The sequence below is a fragment of the Folsomia candida genome, unplaced genomic scaffold (assembly GCF_002217175.1).
Source record: "Folsomia candida strain VU population unplaced genomic scaffold, ASM221717v1 Fcan01_Sc017, whole genome shotgun sequence".
NCBI lineage: Eukaryota > Metazoa > Arthropoda > Collembola > Entomobryomorpha > Isotomidae > Folsomia > Folsomia candida.
Window position 1 is genome coordinate 441,248 of NW_019091209.1, and position 23,874 is coordinate 465,121.

The 23,874-nt window shown below is 38.3% G+C and overlaps 4 protein-coding genes across 4 annotated transcripts; all 4 read right to left on the reverse strand.

Moving 5' to 3' along the window:
• Positions 1–1,895: 1,895 nt before the first annotated feature.
• LOC118437870 (adhesive plaque matrix protein-like) lies at positions 1,896–6,278 on the reverse strand. Its single transcript, XM_035857260.1, has 4 exons — positions 6,213–6,278; positions 4,167–5,622; positions 3,185–3,424; positions 1,896–2,412 (listed from the first exon to the last, which is right to left on the reverse strand). Exons 2-4 carry the CDS (start codon positions 5,604–5,606, stop codon positions 2,152–2,154), a joined length of 1,941 nt encoding a protein of 646 aa, XP_035713153.1. The 5' UTR covers positions 5,607–5,622; positions 6,213–6,278; the 3' UTR covers positions 1,896–2,151.
• Positions 6,279–8,944: 2,666 nt separating this feature from the next.
• On the reverse strand, positions 8,945–16,710 carry LOC110856906 (L-sorbose 1-dehydrogenase). The gene is made up of 13 exons (XM_022105494.1): positions 16,485–16,710; positions 16,026–16,090; positions 15,801–15,944; positions 15,082–15,138; positions 14,866–14,998; positions 13,909–14,043; positions 13,547–13,611; positions 12,288–12,458; positions 11,552–11,767; positions 10,785–11,061; positions 9,954–10,115; positions 9,313–9,370; positions 8,945–9,210 (listed from the first exon to the last, which is right to left on the reverse strand). The coding sequence occupies exons 1-13, from the start codon at positions 16,708–16,710 to the stop codon at positions 9,030–9,032; spliced, it is 1,890 nt and encodes a 629-aa protein (XP_021961186.1). The 3' UTR covers positions 8,945–9,029.
• Positions 16,711–18,264: 1,554 nt separating this feature from the next.
• LOC110856909 (S-phase kinase-associated protein 1) lies at positions 18,265–20,226 on the reverse strand. The gene is made up of 3 exons (XM_022105497.2): positions 19,155–20,226; positions 18,505–18,618; positions 18,265–18,431 (listed from the first exon to the last, which is right to left on the reverse strand). The coding sequence occupies exons 1-3, from the start codon at positions 19,362–19,364 to the stop codon at positions 18,309–18,311; spliced, it is 447 nt and encodes a 148-aa protein (XP_021961189.1). The 5' UTR covers positions 19,365–20,226; the 3' UTR covers positions 18,265–18,308.
• Positions 20,227–20,949: 723 nt separating this feature from the next.
• Positions 20,950–22,821, reverse strand: LOC110856880 (zinc finger protein OZF). Its single transcript, XM_022105464.2, has 2 exons — positions 22,518–22,821; positions 20,950–22,428 (listed from the first exon to the last, which is right to left on the reverse strand). Exon 2 carries the CDS (start codon positions 22,412–22,414, stop codon positions 21,239–21,241), a length of 1,176 nt encoding a protein of 391 aa, XP_021961156.1. The 5' UTR covers positions 22,415–22,428; positions 22,518–22,821; the 3' UTR covers positions 20,950–21,238.
• Between the last annotated feature and the right edge of the window lie 1,053 nt (positions 22,822–23,874).

Below are 23,874 nucleotides of genomic sequence, written 5' to 3' on the forward strand. Positions count from 1 at the left end.
TAATGATCACCTGGAATGATTGATGGATGCTAATTTTAGCATATGTAAATGTGGACAGAGATTTAGTATGCAAATGTGGATTGAAGAATTTGTAGCCTGGAGAAAGTTGATGGATTTTTGACATGTGCTTAAAATAAATCTGATGAAAATTTTGCCAATTTTCTGTAATATAGAACTCGGGAAAATTTTTGCGCACACATTTTTTTGCATATTGGGCAGAATTTTGGGTAATTTTGAACAGCTCGATTTTGAATTTGACTGCAGAGCCCAATTAGTAAAACTTCGAAAACCACGTGTTCACCAATTTTTCTGTAAACATTTGCATGTAAAGTATTTAAAAAAATTATGTTTGTGAAATGAATTTAGGAAATTTTCTTGATTTCAATCTGAAAAGCGCAATGAGTAAAATTTTGGCAATAATTTGTTGACTAATTTTTCTGCAAAAAAATTGTATGTCAAGTAAAATAAAAGGTATAAACGGTTTTTAGGATGATTTTGGACAGGTCGATTTTTAATTGAAATTTGACAACCACGTGATGACACCAATACAAAAAATGTAATCTGGTACGAACTAGAGTGACATAGAAATATTTTGAAAAAAACAGAATCACGACGCCACACAGACAACTTGTCAAACTTGTCCCTCCTCGTAATAAATATGAGCACTTTTTCTGATCACGATGCTCACACTGTAAGTAAAATAAATTGAATTGTGCTGTAAATGAGGACGAAATAAGGGAAGCCAAGTGTGTACTTATTTATTTATGTACGTGAGTATGTATGTGTATGAGTTACTTTTTGCTCTAATTAAATACCTGAAGAGGAGGAGATGATGCAGGAAGGGAAATAAATGTGTTAGTTTCAAAGTAATTGAATTATTAGAACAGGTCAAATCAACATCATTACAAAGATAATTTGTCAGGAGTTGTGATTTTATGATGATAAGTAGTTATCAGTGTGGTGGGGTAAAATATTTTGTATTTTGTGCATAATTTTGAGCCCCGTTCTTCTCAGGGTTTTTTTTTATTTCCGGGGCTGTTACACCCACAAAAAGATGAAAATCTGTAGCAGTGGTTCGAAAGTATGGATTTTGAAAAAATCGTGAAAATTTCAGGATTTTAACCGCGATAAAAAGTAAATTTCTTAAAAAATCACATATTTTCGTACGAATTTTGTATTCCGATGCATATTCTCTCGTAATTTACATAGAGAAGGCAACAGTCGAACGAAAATGCTCGGTTTGTTAAGAAATTAGCTTTTAATCGGTGTTAAAATACTGAAATTTTCAAAATTTGTTAAAAACTGTTTTTATGAAAAGCGATAAAAAGTTAAGTTATTCACAAAGTGTGAATTTTCGTACGATTTCTACTGGATTTTCATCGTTTTGTGGTTAGAAATTCAAACCAGGATTTCAAAATACAAACTGTAATTTGGTCAACCAATATTTTTTATTTATGATTTATGAATATTTTCAAAAAAATGAAATTTTTTTATGGAAAATAATTTAGTAAAATATGTAAAACCTCATTTTTTTCTTAATAATAATTCATAAACATAAATAATTTTATTTCATATTAGTTAATTCATAAGCGTTATAGTAAAATACATGGTAAAAAAAATACTTATAAAATATTTATAGTTCCTCAATCATTTCAATTCAGTTCGAGTTACTATTCGGTAAGAAAGTCACGTGTCTAATTTGCATATTTGCATATAATTAATTAACTACTACTTAAAATGGAAACTGCGGCAAGAAAGGTTTGTATCTATTTCTAAAAGGGAATCACGTGTCTAATTAGCATATTTACACATTAATTGATTACTATTTAAAATCAAAACAGCGAAAAATGGTTTGTATCTATTTCTATTTTTAAAAATGAGTCACGTGTCTAATTAGCATAATTACATACATATTATTTGACCACTACTTAAAACGAAAACAGCGGCAAGAATTCATTGTATCTATTTCTATTTTTAAAAAGGAGTCACGTGTCTAATTTGCATAATTAATTGATCACTACTTAAAATCAAAACAGCGGCACAACAGCTTTGTCTATAAAAATACGGTGAAAAATCTAGATTTTTGGGGGGTTAATAATTCATCAATTTCATGATTTGTCTACTTTTTCAAAAAATCGGGAGTTCATAAATTCATAAATTTCCGAGCTCCTTCTTCTCCGGAGTGGTTTGATCATCGCTTGGGGAGCTTGGAGGATCCCTTTGGGTGCCTCGGTCGCGGCGGCTTTTGGGCATCATCAATCTCGCGACGTCGGCGCGGGCCTGTTCGAAATTGTAGGAGCGGAGTTCCATCGGGACGTCGTGGTTGAAGGGACAGTATTTGAAAGTGTGCGCGTTGTCGCCAGTTTCGCCACAGATTGAGCAGACTAGTTCGCGCAGGACGGGGCAGCATACCTGAAAAAAGAGGGTATTTTTGTTAGAAAATTGGCAAAAAATAGCACACTTTTAATCAAGGAATGCGCAAAATTCTGCAAATTATTTAATTTATTATCCCCGTAAAAGTTGAGAGCAAAGGAGCTTTGAAATTTGCAGAATATTCGCACATTTTTGGGAATGTTTGTGTATCTACACATTAGAATTTTTACGCAGACATTAATTTGCAGAAAAATTGTGCAGATATTCAGCAGGTTGAGGTTCACATTCAGAATGAAGGTCTCCCAGCGTGTGCTCTCTGAATTTTGAGCAAATTAGTGTTAATCGATTGCAAATTTAATCATTATGAAATTTGCGAAAGACAAGATCTCCCCATGGGCGCGTTTGGACGAGATATTTGCATCCGAAGAGGAGAAAAACGCGCAGTAAGTTTGGAAAGTGTAACATTTGCCGACTTTAAATCGCATTTTCTCCTCTTTGGATGCAAATATCTCGGCCAAACGTGCCCATTGGGAGATCTTGTCTTTCGCAAATTTCATACTAATCAAATTTGCCATCGATTGACACTAATTTTCTCAAAATTCAGAGAGCATACGCTGCGAGAAGTCCATGAAAATCAACCTGCAGAATATCTGCGCATTCTTCTGCAAACTAATATCTTCACAAAAATTCTAGTATGTACATAGATACATAAACGTGCAGAAAAATGTGCAAATATTTTTCCCGGTCGGGTGAAAATTTCATACACAGGTAAAACCTCCATTGTCTGAATAAATTTAAATTAGCATAATACCTTTCCGTCCTCATCCCGGAGCGTGTGTTGCATGTAGATTTTCTCATTTTCGCGATTGCTGAGGCAGAGTTTGCAGTGGTTGAAGGGCGTGAGGATGACGCCGGACTGGGATCGGGGGGCGCAGCAGCGTTGAAAACCGCAATTTTGGGGGCGATATTTCCGACCTCGGTTACGACTGCGACGACTGCTTCGAGACGGATTTGCCTGCTGCTGCTGCTGTGGGGGCGAGGACGGATACCCCTGGGGAAAATAGAGGGGGGGAATTAGTCTCAAATTTGGGAAGAAAAATGGGGGCCAATTTTATGAAAAATGTGGGAAATTTTGGGTAAAAAATGTTGGAAATTCGGGGTAACAATGTGAAACAATGTTCCCACATTATTTTTAAAAAAATCCTTGTATGAAATGCTTCCAACGGTACAAAGCATGTCTCAAATTTACTAAAATGTGGCAATTTTATGAAAAATTTTGAGAAATTTTGACTAAAAGTGATGGAAATTCGGGCCAACAATGTGGAAAAAATGTTCCCAAATTATTTTTTTAATACTTAAAAATCTTTGAATCAAATGCCTCCAACGGTACAAAGCATATCTCAAATTTACTAAAATGTGGCAATTTTATGAAAAATTTTGAGAAATTTTGACTAAAAAATGGTGGAAATTCGGACCAAAAATGTTCCCAAATTATTTTATAAAATTGTCAAAAATTCTTGAATCAAATGCCTCCAACGGTACAAAGCATGTCTCAAATTTACTAAAATGTGGCAATTTTATGAAAAATATTGCAAATTTTGAGAGCAAAAATATGAAAATTGGTCCCAAATTAAAAAAATACTGCACACAAAAAGCTATCAAATTTACCAGGAAATTCCTCAATTTCATGACAAATATAGGAAATTTTGTAAAAAAGGTAAATTACTACGAAACGTGCCAATTTCATGCTAAAAAATACCGTTAAAATGTGCAAAATCTTGCGAATTCCTTACCATATTTGGACCACTAGCACCATTGCTGTCTGGCACGCCGCCGAAAAAATAGCCTTGATTCGACCAACCCGGCGCCTGATAGGGGGGTCCACATCCCATCACTTGCACGATCACGGGGGGGAAACTGCCCATTCCCGGGTAGATCGGGATCTGGACGGGTGGTTGAACGGCGTACGGGATCACTCCGGGTGGTTGAGCGGTGTATGGAATCGGGCCGGTGGGTGGAACCGGGTACGGAATCGGGCCGGGTTGTGGAACCGGGTGCGGAATCGGTGCGGCGGGTTGCGGAACCGGATACGGGATCGGGGCGGGTTGGCACCAAGGAAATGACCACGGCGGGTTGACGTAATCCACACCCCCACCATTTCCGGAATGGTCAGAGGACGACCGACTTTCCGGAGAAGAAGTGACATCCGGTGGAGATGGGGCGGATGGGATGACAGGGAAGTAGGTGATGTTCGGGGGGTACGTGGAGCCATTCTGCGGGTACGTGGCCCCGTTCTGGGGGTAGGTGACGTTCTCGGGCTGATTTTCTGGACAGGAAGTGACTTCCGGTTGAGGTGGGATTACCGGGATGTAGGTGATGTTCGAGGGGTAAGTGATGTTCCGGGGGTAAGTGACGTTCTCGGACTGACCTTCCGGAGAGGAGGTGACTTCCGGTTGAGGTGGAATTACCGGGATGTAGGTTATCTTCGAGGGGTAAGTGACGTTCTGCGGGTTGGTGGCCCCGTTCTGGGGGTAGATGACGCCGTTCTCGGGGTGACCTTCTGGAGAGGTGGTGATATCCGGTTGAGGTGGGATGACGGGGAAGTAGGTGATGTTCGGGGGGTACGTGGGGCCGTTCTCGGACTGATTTTCTGGACAGGAAGTGACTTCCGGTTGAGGTGGGATCACTGGGAAGTAGGTGATGTTCGGAGGGTACGTGGGGCCGTTCTGCGGATATGTGACGTCCTCCGACTGATTTTCCGGAGAGTCGGTGACTTCCGGTTGAGATGGGATGATAGGAATGTAGGTTATCTTCGGGTAAGTGGCCCCGTTCTGTGGGTAGGTGACGTTCTCCGGCTGACTTTCTGGGGAGGAATTGACGTCCGGTGGAGGTGGAATGACCGGGAAGTAAGTTATGTTCGAGGGGTAGGTGACGCCGTTCTCGCCGTTCTCTGGGTATGTGACGTTCGGGGGAAATGTGGCGTTCGGGGGAAATGTGGCGACGTTCGGGGGGTAATTCGCTGGGTAGTTGGTAACGTTCTCCGGGTATGGAACGACGTTCGGCGGGGGGTAAGTGACCACGTTCGGGGGACAGGGGACGTTGGGTGGGTAGGTGACCATGTTCGGGGGGCAGTTGACCATGTTCGGGGGACAGGGGACGTTGGGGGGGTAGGGGACGTTCTGATCGGGGAGGTAGACCGCGTACGGGGGCAGATTTGGAGGATGTTGCTCCATGATGCCACGTGGTTGGCTGAAAAAAAGAACACATTTTGTCACATTTTAGTTTAAGAAATTAATTAATTGAGGTTAAAAAGACTTAAAAATTAGTTTTCACAAGGTTACCAAGTCCTTCGTGAATGCATTCTTTATAAAAAAATCAGCGAGACAATTCACGCAGTCATTGTAAACCTTGTAAAATTCCTGAGTTTGTACCATATTTTTACAAAAATAAGGAGACGCCCTTGCTCAAAACAAGTTTATACAATTTTGGAAGCTAATTTTCCTTCGAAATATGACCAAAACTTTGTAAAAGTTTACGGAGCTAACGGATTTTACAAGTTTGCAAACGCCTGCGTGAAATGCGTCAATATTTTAGTTTACGATTACTTATTTGAGCGTCAAAATCGGTTAAAAATGAGGAACTACTTTTAAAATGAGCAAACTTTACAATATTTTAGTTTACGAGGTTACTAATTTGATGGTAAAAACCTTTAAAAAAACGGGAACTTATTATTGCTCTTTAAAACCAAACTTTATTTTGCACAGTGTAATTTTTGCGAATTATTTTTATCCCAGTTTTTGGCAATATTTGGTAAATTCTGTTACTACAATTACACTTACCTTACTTCTCTCTCGCCGTGGACAACTTTTTGGAAACTTAAGAGAATAATTTATTTCTGATGACCAAAAACAGGAAATTTTGAGGGACGAAAAAAATATGAACTGGTTTGGACGACGTCGCTGCGATAAGTGAGCAAAATTTCGGGGAACGAAGAAGAAGAAGAAGAAGAAGGAATGCAAGCCAAGCCTGGAACGAAGGGACGCCATCACGTGTTTGTTTCCTTATCAGGGAAGCAAGTGCACCTGCCAGGAGGAGAATGAACCTACTTTCGCATAAAGGACGCTATTTTTGCACACATTTTGAGCTATGCATACATACATATGTAAAAAATTGTTGAGCCAGGATGGAATCAGGAACGCTTTGATTCCAACATTTTCATGGCGTTACTGGTTAACTGGATGATGGGACTTTTTCATGAAATTAATTATTGTTGCAAAAATTTCGAAAAAACATGTGTGAACATGTGCGAGGAGGAGAAATGGACCCTATTTTCGCACTAAAGATGCCATTTTTGCACACATTTTGAGCTATATGTATGTACATATGTAAAAGATTGTTGAGCCAGGATGGAATTAAGAACGCTTTGATTCCAACATTTTCATGGCGTTACTGGTTAACTGGATGATGGGACTTTTTCATGAAATTAATTATTGTTGCAAAAATTTGGACAAAATATGTGTGCACCTGCGAAATGCAGAAATGAACCCTACATATTTTGCGCATATTTTGAGCTACATGTAAATATGCACATATAGCTCAATATGCAGAAAGTGGAGATGGATGTACATACAGTTTGAAGGATGTAGTGTCGTTTCTAATTATCACGAAAAACTAGATTAGCTCTGCTCAAGTATGAAATTAATTATAATATTAACCTTGTCAACAAATTCAGCTTTTTTCTGTGCATACGCCACGCCCCCCAAAGTAAGAACACAACAGAGCTGAGATCCAAGAAATCACGGCGTCTGTTACTTTCTCCCAGCCTTTGTCTTTGTGGGAGTTGGCCTTTCCAGACTCAACAGTAAGAAGCAAGACCCCTTCAAATGAATTAAAGAAGGAGATCAGCAATGAAAATTAAACGAAATACATGTGCATTAAGGGCATACATAGATCATTCGTTGATGTATCTGTCTATATATGTACCTTGTTCCAGTGGCGCAACTATATTTTGGGGGCCCTTAGGCAAATGAACAAAAAAGTTTTGTGTTTATGTGTCACACTTTTGCACTTTACCATTTAAGATAAATTTTTTTAGATTCCAAAATTCGAAACGAAATATGCAGATTTTGGCTACAGAAGCTGATTAAACGTTTTAAAATTATGTTTCAAATATTTTTTTTTTGCATAAAATTTGTCAAAAATCTGCATTAGGTATTTGATAACCATTAGATTTTAAACTTCAAACATACACATATTAATTTTGAAAAAATACCATATAACTTGAAACAATGAAAAGTTTAAGACCAATTAAATTTGTCGATCAGGAATTTCTTTCATTAATAAAATTGTTTAAACTAGTAAATTATGTATGGTTAGCAGACGTGGGGGCCCCTTGATGTCGCGGGGCCCCTAGTTCTTGCCTACCTTGCCTATATGCTAATTGCGCCACTGCCTTGTTCAGCCCATCCAATTAAATAGCCATGTTGTGGGTGAACAAATCCATTGATGTCAGTTCCCAGTTCTTTGAACATGTTAACCAAACTTGGAGGGGGAGGGACGCCCTTTTGTACACTGAAGCAGAGGCCATGTGCTTGATTTGGACCATGGTACGGGTCTTGTCCCAAACAGGGTATTCCGACCTGGGTTTTAATGGGTTGGGTTTTAATGGGTTTTAATGGGTTGTAAATGAATAAAACCCACTGGGTTTTACCATGTTAAGTGAGTTTTATTTGGGTTTTAATAGGTTTTATAGGGTTTTAATTGAATTTTACCTTAAAACTACATTCTAAAGGTCAAATACATATCCTATGTGTAAGAAGACGTTATCTTAAGTTACCTTATCTTCACTTAAGCAGTTTATTTCGTTACTAGTCTAATATATGAAAATCCGGAACAAATCAACAATTGACTCCATCCTATAGAATAACAGATTTCAAGTGTTATAGAACAAAAATAATTTCAGAATAGATACAAATTCCGAATTATTTTTGCTAAGTGATTACTTAAAACCTAATAAAACCCAATTAACATGGTAAAACCCATTAAAACGCAAGGGTTTCATAATTTTTGATTAAAACCCTGGGTTTTTCCGAACCCTGGTCCCAAAATTACGACTTTCCCCTGGTCAATTAGACCGTGCTTGGTCCATTCCCAAACGTTACCCGGCTGTGGGTAAATTGTGGCACGGTTTCTTTGGGCAGTGACAAACTCGCAAATATTGTGGAGCCAGGGTGGAATTAAGGACTTTTGAATCCAAGTTTTTCATAACGTTACAGGTCAACTGGATAACAGGACTTTTTCATGAAATTAATTATTGTTGCAAAAAAATTTGGACAAAATATGACCTGGGTTTTTCCTACATATTTTAACTCTTTACATGTTTTTGAATTTTTAATGAAAACATCAGTAATTATTTAATTGGTGATGTTTTTTCATGAAAATATTTGTGCAGCAAATTTAGTAATTGTACAATGCTAAAGTGCTTCATTACGCAAAAATTCGCAAAAAAAACAATAAAATTACAATAATTTCATACCAAGTAAAGAAAAATGAGAACTTTTTTTATGCCCAAAATTTTATTTAATTAATGTTTAAAGGTTAAAATTAGTAAAATTTTAATTAAATTTTGTAAAATTGTTAAAATTTTCAGCTCCTTTTCACTCATCCGAACCGGAGTCGCTCTTATCCCGATGCCGGGCGACTTCATGCGTCCATTTGTCCGTGATCATGTCCGCGGCACGTTCCGCTATCATCATGACGGCCGTTCCAGTGCCCCCGTTCGGAAGCGTGGGCACCACTGACGCGTCCACGATGCGGAGACGTTTCACTTTATGAACACTGGAGAAATTTAGAAAAAATATAAAATTTGAAAATGTGATTTTTTTATAAAATTGAAATTATGAAATTTTTTATAAATTTTGAAATTATGAAACTCCTCACAGTAGTTTAGAATTGACGACGGAATCCTCCGCTGTTTTCCCCATGCGACAAGTTCCTCCTGGATTTTGAGAATAATTTGTTTAAAAAAAGTCAAAAATAGTAAAAAAAATATTGAATTTATGACTTTTTTAGATGGCTAATGTAGGACTTGACGATTCTTTGACAAAATTGGAAAAATTAGCACATTTTTAATTATTTCTCGGGTCTGGGAATTTATTTTAAAATTCTGAAAGTTTGTGGAGCAGGTCGTTCCCAATTTTTTGAAAATAAGCACTCCAGATTTTGACACTATTTGAAGGAGGAGATCTCAAGGTTAAGAAGCCTTCAGAAAAATTGGACCTCGTCGAAACTGGCTCAAAAAACTCGACGCCATTCGATCAATCAACTCACTGAGGGCAAAATTATTCTTCAGAATTTTAAAATAAATTCCCAGAGCAAAAGAAATGGCTAAAAATGTGATGATTTTAAGGATTTTAGGGATAACTCATTGAGTCCTTGGTTAAGTTGAATGGTCAAATTTTTTGAAGGGTAAAATGGCTTCAATTAATGTTCTGATTTTTGCAAAAATTTTTGCAAAAATTTTGCACATTTGAAATATTTGAAGTAAATTACGGTTTTTATGAATTTTTTTAAAAACTGACCAATATTTCCTATGGAGAGGGTAAAATGTTGTGCGACGCATTCATAGTACGGGAGACTTTTGAGCTTGAATTTTTCGCAGCCAGGAAATTGCGTGTCGACCAGTTTCGCATCCACCTGCGACCATTGCGGTGTGTTCGTTAAGCTTTGAACTAATGTCATCCCTGTGTAAAAAAAATTGGAATAATTTAAGATAAAAATGGATTTACAATTTGAGAAGAATTTATTGTTTTTGAATTTCTTAAATTTTGGGAAATCTTCTGAGAACTTTGATTTTTCAAAAATGTTTCTCAAATTCGCGAAATTGGAAATAATGCAAAAAAAGAGTTGTATATTTAAAAAATCAGAGCAGTGAGGGTTCCCTTTGGTAAATAATTTCACAAAGTTAAGATCCTCGAATTCCCGAAATTATGAAAAAATGAAAAACATATCCAAAAAACTGCTCAGATACATTCCCTCTGGTAAATAATTTTGCAAAGTTAAGCTCCTCAAATTTTTATAATTCAAAAAAAAAAATACAAGAAAAAAATTTTAAAAATCTGCTCAGATACATTCCCTTGGGTAAATAATTTCGCAAAGTTAAGTTCCTCAAATTTTCGAAATCATAAAAAAATGCTAAAAAACCATCTAAAAATCTACCAAGATCTGTTCCCTTTGGTAAATAATTTCGCAAAGTTAGGTACCTCAAATTCGCGAAATTATAAAAATCTGTATAAAAAACAGGTATACAAATCTCCTCAGATACGTTCCCTTTAGAAAATAATTTCGCAAAGTTCCTCCTCAAATTCACCAAATTCCAAAAAAATGCAAAAAAAATCTGTCCCTTTACACACCTTCCGCTATATTGGTGACATCTTCCTTCTCCATGAAATAATTCGGATCGATGACCGGATGCGAGTGGGGGTCGTCATTCTTAAGACGAACGCTCCCCCTGGACGCCGGCCTCGCCAGGGTGACGGCCAACCACACGGCGTCATTGTCTTTATGGTCACGCAGGAATTTTTCCATGTAGCCGTGCTTCATGGAGAGGGCCGTGTTGACGACTTTGTGCGTGTCCGGGTCCACCCCCATGGGCATCAGGGTGACGGCGATGTTGGGGTGGTCGGGGGACTGGAAGTAAGGGTCGCAATGATTATTGTTTAGTGTTCATTTTGTTTATTTTTGTTTACGATTTGTTTGTAGGAAATAAACAAAACGAACCGAAACAAAATTGTGATAAACAAAACAAAAACCGGCTACCCAAAACATACTAAGGAAATATTTGTTTTGTTTTTATTTATTTTTTTAATACAAAATTTTAGCATTTTTTGTTTATTTTGTTTATTTTTTTTAGGAAATAAACAAAACGAACCGAAACAAAATTGTGATAAACAAACAAAAACCGGCTACCCAAAATATACTAAGCAAATATTTGTTTTGTTTTTATTTTTTTAGATACAAAAACTTAGCATTTTTTGTTTATTTTTGTTTCAGTTTGTTTATTTTATATAAACAAAACAAAACAAACCATTCAAAAAAACAACCGGTTGGTTTTATTGTTTTGTTTCGGTTTGCGACAAAAACAAAAATTTTGAAACAAACCGAAACATTGCGACCCTACCTGAGAGGACGGCGTGGAGTAATACCCCAGCCCGGATAGCATGTCCCACCCCAGGATCCCGGACTGGTTGACGTAATATTGGATGATGGTCGAGTAGGTCAAGTTCCGCCGGGGGAGAAACGTCTTGTCGTGGACGACGGTGACCGGACCGAAAAAAGTGGTCGGCTGATCCGCCAAGTTTTGGCCGACGTGTTCCAGATTTTTTTTCACTTTGATCTAGAAAGAAAATGAAATTTTTCATATAGTTTTCTGTACAAGTTATGTAAATATTTGGGGAATTTTGTTTTTAAGGGAGCCTGGTGTGTAAAGAAAAGTTTGCAAAATTGTATCAAGATCGAAGTGAAGGTGGAAATTTGCAAATTTTTCCGTGTAAGAAATATAGGTAGATAAAACTTGTAGAGTAAAATGTACATGATTTTTGTGTAATAAATTGGCAATTTGAATGCGATAATCGAGATGCGCAAAATTTACACATTTTTGTTTAGAATTTTCCTGAATTTTTAAACAGTAAAATGTACTTGTTTCCAAAGAACAATTTGTTAAGACAAATTGTAAGAATTCTACCCAAAATTTTATGAACAGGATTTTTGTGTGTAAGAAATTTGGATTTTTTTGTCTAGAATTTTCCTGCATATGTAAGTATACATTTGTTTCCAAAACTAAATTTTACAGTTTTTTTCTGGGCAAAAGTTTCTGAAGAAAAATTAGCAAATTTTCGATTTATGAAAAAGCTTACTCCGATGTCTCTGAGATGTTGGGAAGGTCCGATGCCGGAGAGCATGAGGAGTTTGGGCGTGTTGAAGACGCCGGCGGCGAGGATGACCTCTTTATTCGCGTGGACTTCGATGTCTTGATGGTTCCTCCGGTAAATGACGCCTTTCGCGTAGTGCTTAGAGTCAAACACGATCTGTTTTTAAAAAATTAGAAATTAGGAAATTTGGATTTCGAAATTTTGTAAGTGTTTGATATATTGTAAAAGACGATTTATTAGAATTAAACAAAAGAAATAGAAAATTTTGAACATTTTTAACTTGTGAAAGACGGTTTGTTCGAATTAAAAAATAAAAATAAAATTTATTTGGCTATTTTTAATTTTTTTAAGTTGTCTGTTAGAATTTGAAAAAATTGATTTCGAAATTTTGTAAGTTTTTGTAATTTCTTTACTAGGGTTGCCCCGGGTAGTGCTACTACCCGGTACCCGGCTACCCGGTACTCGGCCTAAAATGTTCGCCGGGTACCCGGCTACCCGGCCGGGTACCGGGTAATATTTATATATTAAAAATAAACGGAGTTATTCTACTTTTCTCAAGAATTTGCAACACTTTTACCAGTTTTAAAAAGTTGCAAGTTGAAAACAAATATAAAGTACAGATGACAGACTGAGCGTACTCACGACAATGTGTTATTAATCATCGCCACCCATTTAGCAAACTTGTGCAGCTTAAAAAATTTGTTTCATGAGGGCAGTCGCAAAATATCACTTTGAAACTCTCGCAGATCTATTAAAGACGCCCATTTTGATCTTGTTTTTATGGATTTTTTAACTATTTTTTGCTGATATTAGGGAGGGTGAGTTTGATTGCTGGACAAATTTGCAAAACCAATGGTTTTCTAGCGAAAGCTTTGAGAAATGTCTCAAATTTCGCACAACATCGCCCCAGTTATGTTGCCATGCTTAATCTGGGAGATATGCAAGGGTTGACGTCAGTGCGCCCCCAAAGTAATTTTAATATCTGGATAATAATTTCCACCCAAGAATTTACCTAGTTTGTACGCATTTTTTCAAAATATATTATTTTACACCAAGGACAAAAATGAAATTCATCGGATTATAATTTTTTTGTAAGGTTTTGCAAAAAATTGAACATTTAAATTTCCCGGCCGGGTAGACCGGGTAGTAAAGTCTACCCGGCCGGGTACCGGGTATCGCAAAACAGGCCGGGTATGCCGGGTACCGGGTAACTACCCGGTACCCGGGGCAACGCTATTCTTTACCTTGTTGACTTGCGCGAATCGCGTAATTTTCAAGTTTTTTCGCCAAATTTCCTTCTTCAAGAGACCTAAAAAGATTGAGAGTTGGTTTTCATGGGGAAAAAGCGTGACATTTAGTTGACTAGTTGGCCAGGATTTTTTGGCGTGGATAAATTTCCAGAAATTTTTCTGGAAATTTATACCCGCATAAATTTCCTGTCCAACTCTAATTAAAGATTTGTTTTACTTTCGTAAGTGGTTTGTCTTTTTCCATCATAAATTGTGACTTCCACGGGTGAAAATGCTATATGAAAATGTTGCATGGAAATATTCATGAAAAAAATTATTTCAAAAAAGTAATTTAAAATTTGAAAATTTTGACCAACTTTGGGTCTGATAATCGTTTGGGTCGGTGGTGTTAAGTTTGAGGTGGGTCGCCCCCTCCAACCATTCCTTGACGAGGGGCTGAATTCCCTGCGCGGTCACTTTGATCGTGCTCGTCTGCGAGTATCCGTGCGACGCTGAGGAGACAAGCAATTGTTATTAGCGTAGGATTGGGTGATTTATTTATCAGTGGCGGCGGAAGTTGGGGGACATGTTGGGATTTTAGCATTTTGAGATGGGAAGAGAAGGGGCTTATTAACAAGATAATAATTAGCTGAACTTCTGGGGGGATAATGTCCCCCTGATTCCCTGTTTCTGCCACCACTGTGACTCATCACCAAATTAGACATATTTTTAATCATTTCTACCCTCCGGGAATTTATTTCAAAATTTTGGACGACAAACTTGTAGAGCAGAGAGAGTTGTCAACTTTTTTTAAATGTACACTCCAGATTTTGAAAGTTTTTGAAGGAGGAGATCGCCTAGGAAGCCTTCAAAAAAATTGAAACTTGCCGAAACTGCTTTAAAAGCTCTGCGCCGTTCAAATAATCAACTGCAAATTTTTGTTGTTTCAGAATTTTAAAATAAATTCTACTGAATCATCAAACTCAGCACATTTTTAATCATTTCTCGGGGCTGAGAATTTATTTTAAAATTCTGGACGACAAATTTGCAGTCAGTGAGTTGATTGATGGAATGGCGTGAAGTTTTTTCGACGCGTTCCAATTTTTCTAAAGGCTTCTTAAACTTGAGATCTCCTCAGCCAAAAAGTGTCAAAATCTGGAGTGTACATTTTAAAAAAGTTGGCAACTCCCTCTGCTCTACAAGTTTGTCGTCCAAAATTTTAAAATAAATTCTCAAAGCTGAGAAGGAATGATTAAAAAATCTGCTGATTTTGGCGATGAGTCATCATTACACACATATGCTGCTAGAAATTTTGAGAAACATTAAGAATTTACAAAAATCGTCGAATTTCCCCCGATAATTTTCCGTCTTTTTGAACCATTTAATAGATTTTTCATAGCTCCATGACGAATCTCCGGTGGCTTCGACCCAGGCGGCGTAGTCGAGAGGGTTTCCTCTGCTGTAAACCTGAAAAGAGAGAGGCATTGTTCTCGGTTGGGACAATGGGATTGCGTAACGAGAAATTTTGTCGAGCATTGTGTTTGTCTCACATTCCAGCCCACGTTCATCGTTCCGCCTAACGCTTTGCCTTGGACGTATTTCACTTTCTGTGGAGAAGAGAGAGCAATTTTTTAATGAGACAGGGTTTGCAATAATGAGGTGGTGGTTAAATTGGGGTGTGTTTTTTTGTGAGAAATTGGCATGTTTTTTTATGAGAGAGCAGCCAGGGTTTGTATTTAATGAGGTGGTGGTTAAAATGGGATAAATTGGGATGTGTTTTTTTGTGAGAAATTGACATGGTATATCGACATTTAAAAATAAATTAAAATGCCGATTCAAAAACTGGGGCTTTTGAACAAGGGTTTTTTGAGCTGTGATAATCATACGGTGTGATTTAGTCGTGATTTTTCTGTTATTTATTCGCCAAACCTGAGATATTACTGGTGAGAAAGTGAAACAATTAAAAAAAATTGATTCTATGACGATACGGATTAGAATAAAGTTGCATTTTGGATTTTATTTTTATGTTAAAGATGAAAGTTGGTCAAAAAATGGGCTGAATTTTGGGCAGATCAGAACATCAAGCTCGTCTTAAAATGCAGACTATAGAAGATTGACCCATTTTACGAAAGCAGATCACAGAAATCCCACAAATCACATATTTCACAGAAATCATAAAATCACATTGCGATTTTCAAACTGTGACATGATTTTCCAAATTGTGTTAGGAACCCTGGCAATTTAGAATTATGGCTAATAAGACGCTGACCTTTTTGCGACACGCGATGCAGGCCCCTTTCTGTGGGGATGAGTAGTAGCCCCACGTCGTGTCGTTGTTGTTCCAGTTGAACAGGTTGAAAAATGGGGAATGCGTCAGCCACGTGGGTTCCGAGCCAGCTTCGAGTATCAAGATCTAAATTTAGTCGTAAAATTTTTTATAGGCTTATCCTTATATTAATAATTGTGCAAAAAATAATTGTGCAAAATTTCATACTTTATACTTGTTTTTAGTATCCAGTAATCTTGTAGCGACTAGAGAACCAGCCGTACCACCGCCAACTACATGGGAGAAATATGTACATAGCTAATTATGCATATAAATTTGCAACAGGATGGACAAACTCATGTCTAATTCATGTAGAAAATAATTTGCGAAAATAATTGTGCGAAATAAGAACACGTGGATAATAATTTACTAGATAAATTTGGTCACAAAAAGGCATCTTTTCTAACAAAACTATCACAAAAGTATCAAATTTGGGAGGTACATATGCAATACTTTCTCAGGTCATGCTAACTTTGCGAATAAGATTTGCAAAAAAGTAATTTTGCGAAATAAAAAGGTCGACAACTTACTAGACAAATTTATGTAAGGACAAAAAGGCATCATTTTCCAAAAAAAATTGTACGAAAATAAGGTCAATATAGAAATTTGCAAAAAATTACTCGTTACCAATGATGAAATCGTAGGTGTTCCGATGATCACTATTTCCCGATTTGTACGATCTCGGATTGTGGTCCATGATCATGTCGAGTGAGTAGGAGGAGAGGTGCATGGTGTGACTGAGGCGTTGGCAGAGGGAAAAAAGGTCCCCAATATTTCCAGGAAGTGGATAATTAAACAATTTCAACATTAAGAGAAACGCCGTCACGAACGGGGTTTCCTTTTCGTTCCCCATTTTTCTATTTTTTTACGGGGGACGTAAATGTTCCCCAAAATTTGTTAGAATTTCCGAAAACTTAAGAGTTACTAATTCGTGCCCCTTCAAGTGTCCCTAATTTCGGGAATGTTCCCCAAAATTTGTTAGAATTTCTGAAAAACTAAGAGCTACTATTAATTCGTCCCCCTTCTTTCCGCAAGTGTGCCTAATTTCGCGAATTTTTTGCAACTATAGAACAACTTTATTTCCTGCCTGCCCCGTAATAATTTTGTCAGGACGAATATAAAATAAAATAGGGAGTCTTTGTCGCCTTTTCGCAACTTTAATTTCCTTTGTTCTCCATTGTTCGTGGGACAATGGTGAAGTGAAAAAATATTTTTTTACGAGGTCCCCATTTTTTTGGAGGATTTTTTATTTTATGAAAATGGAACGTGTCGTGGGGTTGTTTTTTTTTTAAGGAATGAATTGTGATTTTTTGGTTTGTTTATGGGTAAAATTCGAAAAAAATGAATGAATTATTGATTTTTTTGGTTGAGTGAGAATTGAAATTGAGGGATAGATAAGCAGTTATTTATGATAAGACGTGATGGTTTTCCTGTGTATGTAATTTGGTGGTGGGACAATGGGGCATGAAAAATATTGTGTGGTGGTGATAAAATTTTAGTATTGACATTGAATTGAATTGGTTTTTAGGGACGATGAATTAATAGTTTTTCTCGTGTGATATGCTTCCTGTGAGTAATAATATTTAAATGATTGTTGGTTGGCTGATTCAGAATTAAGTAGCATGAAAATTGGCACGTTTTCCTGGACACAAATTGTGGCTAAAGGTTTTTTTATGCTAGGTAAAGAATGAAGGGAGATGAGAAGGTGATGGGGGACGGGTGAGGGGTAATGTTGCGAGATGGGGACGAAGGGGGGGAGGAGCTTCAGGGTTCCGTTATGGGATGAAAAATGAGATGAGGATGCATTTATTTGATGGATTTTGCATTAAATTTGCACGCTTTTTTGAGTAAAAATTGATCAATTTTAGGTTCTTTTAAGTAAAATTGATGAATTACCATGCCTCTTAGCCCGACTCAGGGCCTACGTATCTGTCACGGTTGTCTGTCTGTGTGTAAATCGATCACGTTTGTAAAACTTGTTCAGTCGATTTTAAAATTTGCGTAGACGTATTTAGAATATGTAAAATTAAGAATCAAATTTGATGAAGATGAGGAAAATTTGAGGAAAAATAAAATTTGGTGTCTCAATTATTAATAACAACCTGACTCGGGCTAAATTAGGCTTGTGGATTGTGGATTTTTGAAGTAAAAACTGACTAACTTGAGCTAAATTTCCATGCTGTCTTTGAAGCAAAAATTGATAGATTTGAGTTCTATTTCCATCCTTTGGTGAAGTAAGAATTGATGAATTTGACTATGACTTAAACTTGCATGCTTTTTAAGTAAAAATTGGTAAATTTGAGCTAAATTTCCGTTCTGTTTGTGAGCTATAAAGTGATGAATTTGAGGCTTTTTGAAGTAAAAATGGATGAATTTTTTTAAAGATTTGATCTGCACACAGATTAAATTTATTTCATTGGAATGAATTAGTCATGAATGTTGCTTGCTGATTTACAGGCCATTAACGGAGTTGAGCAGCTGCAAGATATGCTCCGGGCTTCTCGCCTCCATAATGTTGAGCATGACCTGGGCAATGGTCTTGAGCAGGTCGGGAATGTCGAGGAAGATGGCGGCCTAATTGTTCCCACAAATTATGACACATTTTTTGAAAAAGTAGTACATTTTTTAAGCAATTTTTAGTCCCTACCATGGCCAAATCCAGGAGCGTTTGCTCATCCAAATTGAGAAACTCGGCATCCCACTCGTCCAACTCGGGGGGGACGTGGTTTCCGTAAATGTCCTCGAGAGGGGGTGGGTCATCCTGCATGCATACATACATTCGCACTTAACTGAACCACGTGTTATCCGTTAATAAATATGTAAATACGGATAAGATTTTTTGGGGTTAAAGATCAACCAAAAAATTGGATTAATTGGAGGAACGTTTCCCAATTCGAGAGGAATTAAAGGTCAAAGTTGTAAAAAATCTTGGAATTTTTCGAGATTTTATTTTTACTTTGACTAACTTTTGAAGAATCAGGAGTTAATCTATTTTTTTTAAATAACCTCAATTTTTTGGGTGTTTTACAACCAAAACATCTCATCTGCACTATTTTTCCTTAATCGATGACACGTGCTAAAGGCGTGTCAGCGATTATAGGAAAATTTTAACTATGGCGCAAATGGCAAATTTCTTGTCTGTGAAATCAAATAAAATATTTTAACTAGGGCGCAAATGGCAAATTTCTTGTGTACGAAATCGTACTAAATAATTATACTATGGCGCAAATCACAAATTTCTTAGCTAACAAATATTTTAACTATGTCGCAAACCCAAAATTAGTACTTATCACTCACGTCATGATGTTTCGCCCAGGCGATGATTTTATGCAGGATGGCCGAGCAGACTCTGGGCAGGGGGATGACGATAACCTCGTTCTCATCGATTTCCTCTCCACACCCCAAGTCCTCGAGCATCAAGCGGATCGTGTGCGAGCATTGGATGACCTCCACGCCCACGTCGACCAACACCCCGTCCTCCGTCTCCAGCTTGAGCATGCTGGACATGATGACGATTAAGGATTAATTAATTAATTAATTAATTGATTAATTAACGGTTCGGCAGGCAGGAGAAGAATGAGGGTGGAAATAATTGACCGATTTTTGTTGGCTGTGTTATTCTTCCGGGTTTGGTAGGGTTTTTTATTGGAGGAGAGAATTCGTAGTGCTTGAGGGTGTAAGAGGATACCACCAAGTGCAAGAAATAAGGGGGAGAAAGTGGTTTCTTGCAGGGGAATATTTTGACCTGGGAGAAATGTGAGGTGGGAGAAACTACGACCCGCAGCTGTAAATAGTTTGTAGAACGGGGGGCTAGATGGCGCATATTTGTCACACCTTCTCGCAGTTTCTTGCACCCCACTAGTAAGAAATAAGGGGGAGAAAGTGCTTCTTTTTTGCAGGGGGATATTTTGACCTGGGAGAAATGCAAGGTGGGAGAAACTACGTCCAGCCGATGTAAATAGTTCACACGGCGCTGGGCTAGATGGCGCATATTTGTTACACTTTCTCCCAGTTTCTTGCACCCCACTTGCAAGAAATAAGGGGGAAAAATGTATTTTTTTGCAGAGGAATATTTTGACCTGGGAGAAATGTGAGGTGGGAGAAAGTACGTCCCACCGCTGTAAATATGTCATACAGCGCTGGGCTAGATGGCGCACATTTGTCACAATTTCTTGCACCCCGCATTGGTACCATTCCCGCAAGAAATAACTGCAAGAAAGTGTTTTTTTCGGGTATTTTGACCTGCAAGAAATGCACGGCGTTAGAAAAAAATGTCCCGCCGCTGTAAATACTTTTCATGGCTAGATGGCACACATTTCCTGCACTTTCTCCCACTTTCTTGCACCTCGCATTTCTTGCACTGCAAGAAACGTATTGAACAAACCCGCAAGAAACGAAACCCTTGTTTTTATTTACTGGGCAGCAGTAAATTTCTGCCCAGTCAAGGAAATGGAATTTATTAGCTACGTGGTCCAGCTACAGGTCTGTCTGCTTACGTGTAATGTAATTTCGGTAATAAATGTGCAGCTCAAATTTCAAACGGAGCATACATAAAAATAGGAATGTACATTTGCATACCGAGTAAAGTTTCTCGTAATAAATTTGTTTATTATACTGAGAAAAATGGAATGGAATGTTTACAATAGCAAATATTTTTTTTGCACGGGTCGAATTCTATTTGCGCATTGTGTTATCGAATTTATTTCGCTGGGAAAATAATATGTTGATAGATTTTATGTTCGGAAAATGTGTGCCAAAATTTGCGAATGTTTGATTTGCATATGTATGTATGTATATTTGCTCAGTGCTCCTGAATTGCATGAGGTTTTGTTTTGGTCACATATGTAAATTTCTGCAGGGAAGAAGATTCATGCTAAGCTACAGATATTCTTTGCATGAGAAATTATACATTTAAAATTGCGAATCTTTGATTTGCACGTATGTATGCAACCCGTATTTTGAGCTATGTACGATTTACATGTGGTGCAAAAATGCGCCCTTCTTCTCGTCACGATGAAATATATCGTCGTCACTGGTCCAGCCTTGCATTTGTGTCGCCACGTGGAAAAATGGGAGCAAGAAGCGAGCAGAGTTTTACAAAAAATAGAACGACTTTACTCCATAATTAAAAATCGTGATGGTCAAAGCGGTAACAAAACACGTTTACACCTTAATAATTCAATTACACCATTTTTATCAGAATAAATACCTCGTCATAAATAGTGAAATGAGAAAATTATAAAAATACATACAACATGGAAAATATCTGATAAGCTGTCGGATGAGGATAATAAGCTTGTCATAAATGGTCAAATTAGGAAAATATAAAAATATAAAGAATGGACGACACGTGGTCACTTTTGTTTAGCAGGGGAAAGACTTCACTTTGGGGGATGAACGATCTTCAAATGTGTCCCAAGATAGTCTTTCCTCGAGAATGTCTGGTCACAATGGGGGCAGGGGTGCCGGATTTTGGCATGAACACTCCTCACATGTCGCACCATGTCACTTCTCCTCCCGAACTTCTTGCCGCACTGGAGGCACGCGATGTCCTTCAACTTCCGGTGTACCGTCTTCTGGTGTCTGGTCAGGTGATGTTTATGACTGAACGGGTGATCACACTCGTCGCATTTGTACGGTTTTGGGTTCGAAGTGTGAATGCGCATGTGCAAGTTTAAGTTACTATTACGACCGAACAGCTTCCCACATTGTCGGCACGGGAAAGGTTTCTCCTTCGTGTGGGAGACCAGGTGGGCATGATAAGTGCCGTTGGAGGGGAGTTTCTTCTGGCAGAATAAGCACACTCGACTCGTCCCCTGCTTCACGCGTGCGACCTTCTCGTCTTCGGAGAGATGGGCGGCGAAACGATGCCTGGTCAAGGAATCTTTGGAGAAGAACGTTTTTCGACAAGGGTGACACCTCCAGCCAGCTTTTTCCTTGGTGTGGGTCAGAACATGACAATTGAGATGGGACTGACTTTTGAATCGGTCTTTACAGAAGTAGCAGCCGTGTCGCCAGCCCTGCCGCCCCGCCGCGCGCTCCTCCCCGCTCAGGTGGACGAAGAGATGCGCCGTCAATTGCTGTTTCGTGGAGAATTTCTTTTTACAAACGGGGCAGACGTGGTTCTGGCGACCTTCGTGCGCGTTCACGTGGTGGATAAAGACTTGTCCTTGGAAGAACATTTTTTTGCAGTGGGGGCATTTCGCGTGGAAAAGGGAGGACTCCTCCAGTTCGTCCGGGTTGAAGTGGGTGCAGGCGTGGACGCGAGCACTGGTTGCGTTGGTGAAGGGACAAAGGCAGATTTTGCATGGGAAAATGCTCCTGACTTTTGATGACCTCGTGCTTGTTGAAGGCGAGGGCACGTGGTTAACGCCACGTGGCGTTGGTCCGACTGAGTGAGGAGGAAGTCGTCCGTTCTCTTGAGAACTCTCCACTTTCTCCGCTGTGGGGACGAGCACTTTCTGCCCACTGAGCAACTTCCGGTGCGTCTGGTTGACCTCCATCCCGTCCAACGGAAACGTCTCGTGCTGCTCGGAAGCTCTCTCGCTAGCCATCATCGAATCCTGTGTCTCTACAAAGAGTATTGTTAGGTCAGAGTTGAAGAACAAATTTGATATTTTTTCAATAGATTTTACATGAAAATTAAGAACGCAATCTTACCAACAATTTTGGCGTGTGTTTGGAATGCAGTTGGTTCTGGAGTAGGAAATTTCTGGCTCCTTCAGAATTATCACTGACGCCCAGGTTTCCCTACTTTGTGGCGTTTCGCTGTTTTCTTCTCGATGTAAGGCTGGTGGAAATGTTTAAAAATGGGAAACTTCTGGAGGAGGAAGTGTTGAGCTCTTGTTTGACGGGGAGCTTGTTGGTCTCTGACTGAGGATGGCTTCGCTTATCTGCGTATCCCACCAACCAACAGCCAAGTCTCGCATAGTCAGTCCTACTTATCAAGCAGCCAACAAATATGCAGAACAATTTCTGTGTGCAAAATTAAGCAAGAAACTCGTGACACAAAGCAGCACGGCGGGGATGATGATGCTCATTGATTAACTATTCCAGGCAAATTGTGTAACAGAAGATATGTATTTATAATCTCTTGGATTTTGGTCATGAATCAGAATTCCTTTCCTCCGCTCTTCCACATTGTTGACAGTTTTGCATGGACGCTTTATATGTGTATGACGGTATCCAAACGTAGTTTTAGCCCGGAGGAAACGACACGCTGTTTATGTATGCGATGCAAATTGTTTGTGGTCAGTTCTAGATTTCTTATGCATTCCTGGGAAGAAATATGCATGCAAAATAACTCTCATATATTCCCATATATGGCTAGATTCGTTCTCATCCTCGTGACTGAAGCATGAATTCATTTCTATTCGACACAAACAATGCATGGTCTTCTTTCTCAAATAAAACGAAAGTTTCCAATTGTATGAAAATTATGATGGAATTTTAGACTTTAATATTTTGGATGGAATGCGCACGATAAGACGATGAACGACCATTCATCAATTATTGAGGTCTGCGGATCAAAGTTAGTATGCAAATTGAGACTTCCTGCAGAATTATTTGTTCACCTTGGTCCCTTTCGAACTTTAGCCCTGCATGAGTTACATGTGATGCACAAGTTGACCCCTCTTCTCGTCACGATGAAATATTCCGTCGTCACTGGTCCAGCCTTGTATTTGTGTCGGCGCATGGAAAAATGGGGGCGAGACGCGAGCAGAGTTTTACACAAAATAGACTGACTTTACTACATAAAAATCGTCAAAATGGTTACAAAAAGTGTGTCATGTTTACATACTAATAATTCAATTATGCCATTCTTACTCATAAAAATCCATAAAAACTCCATAAAAATCGTCATGGTCAAAACGGTCACAAACAATTGGGTCAAGTTTACAAACTAATAATTCAATTATGCAACAAAATACAGAATAATTTCTGAGTGGAGAATTAAGCAAGAAAATCGTGAAATAAGACGGTGGTTGTGATGATGCTCGTTGAATATTCAATGCAA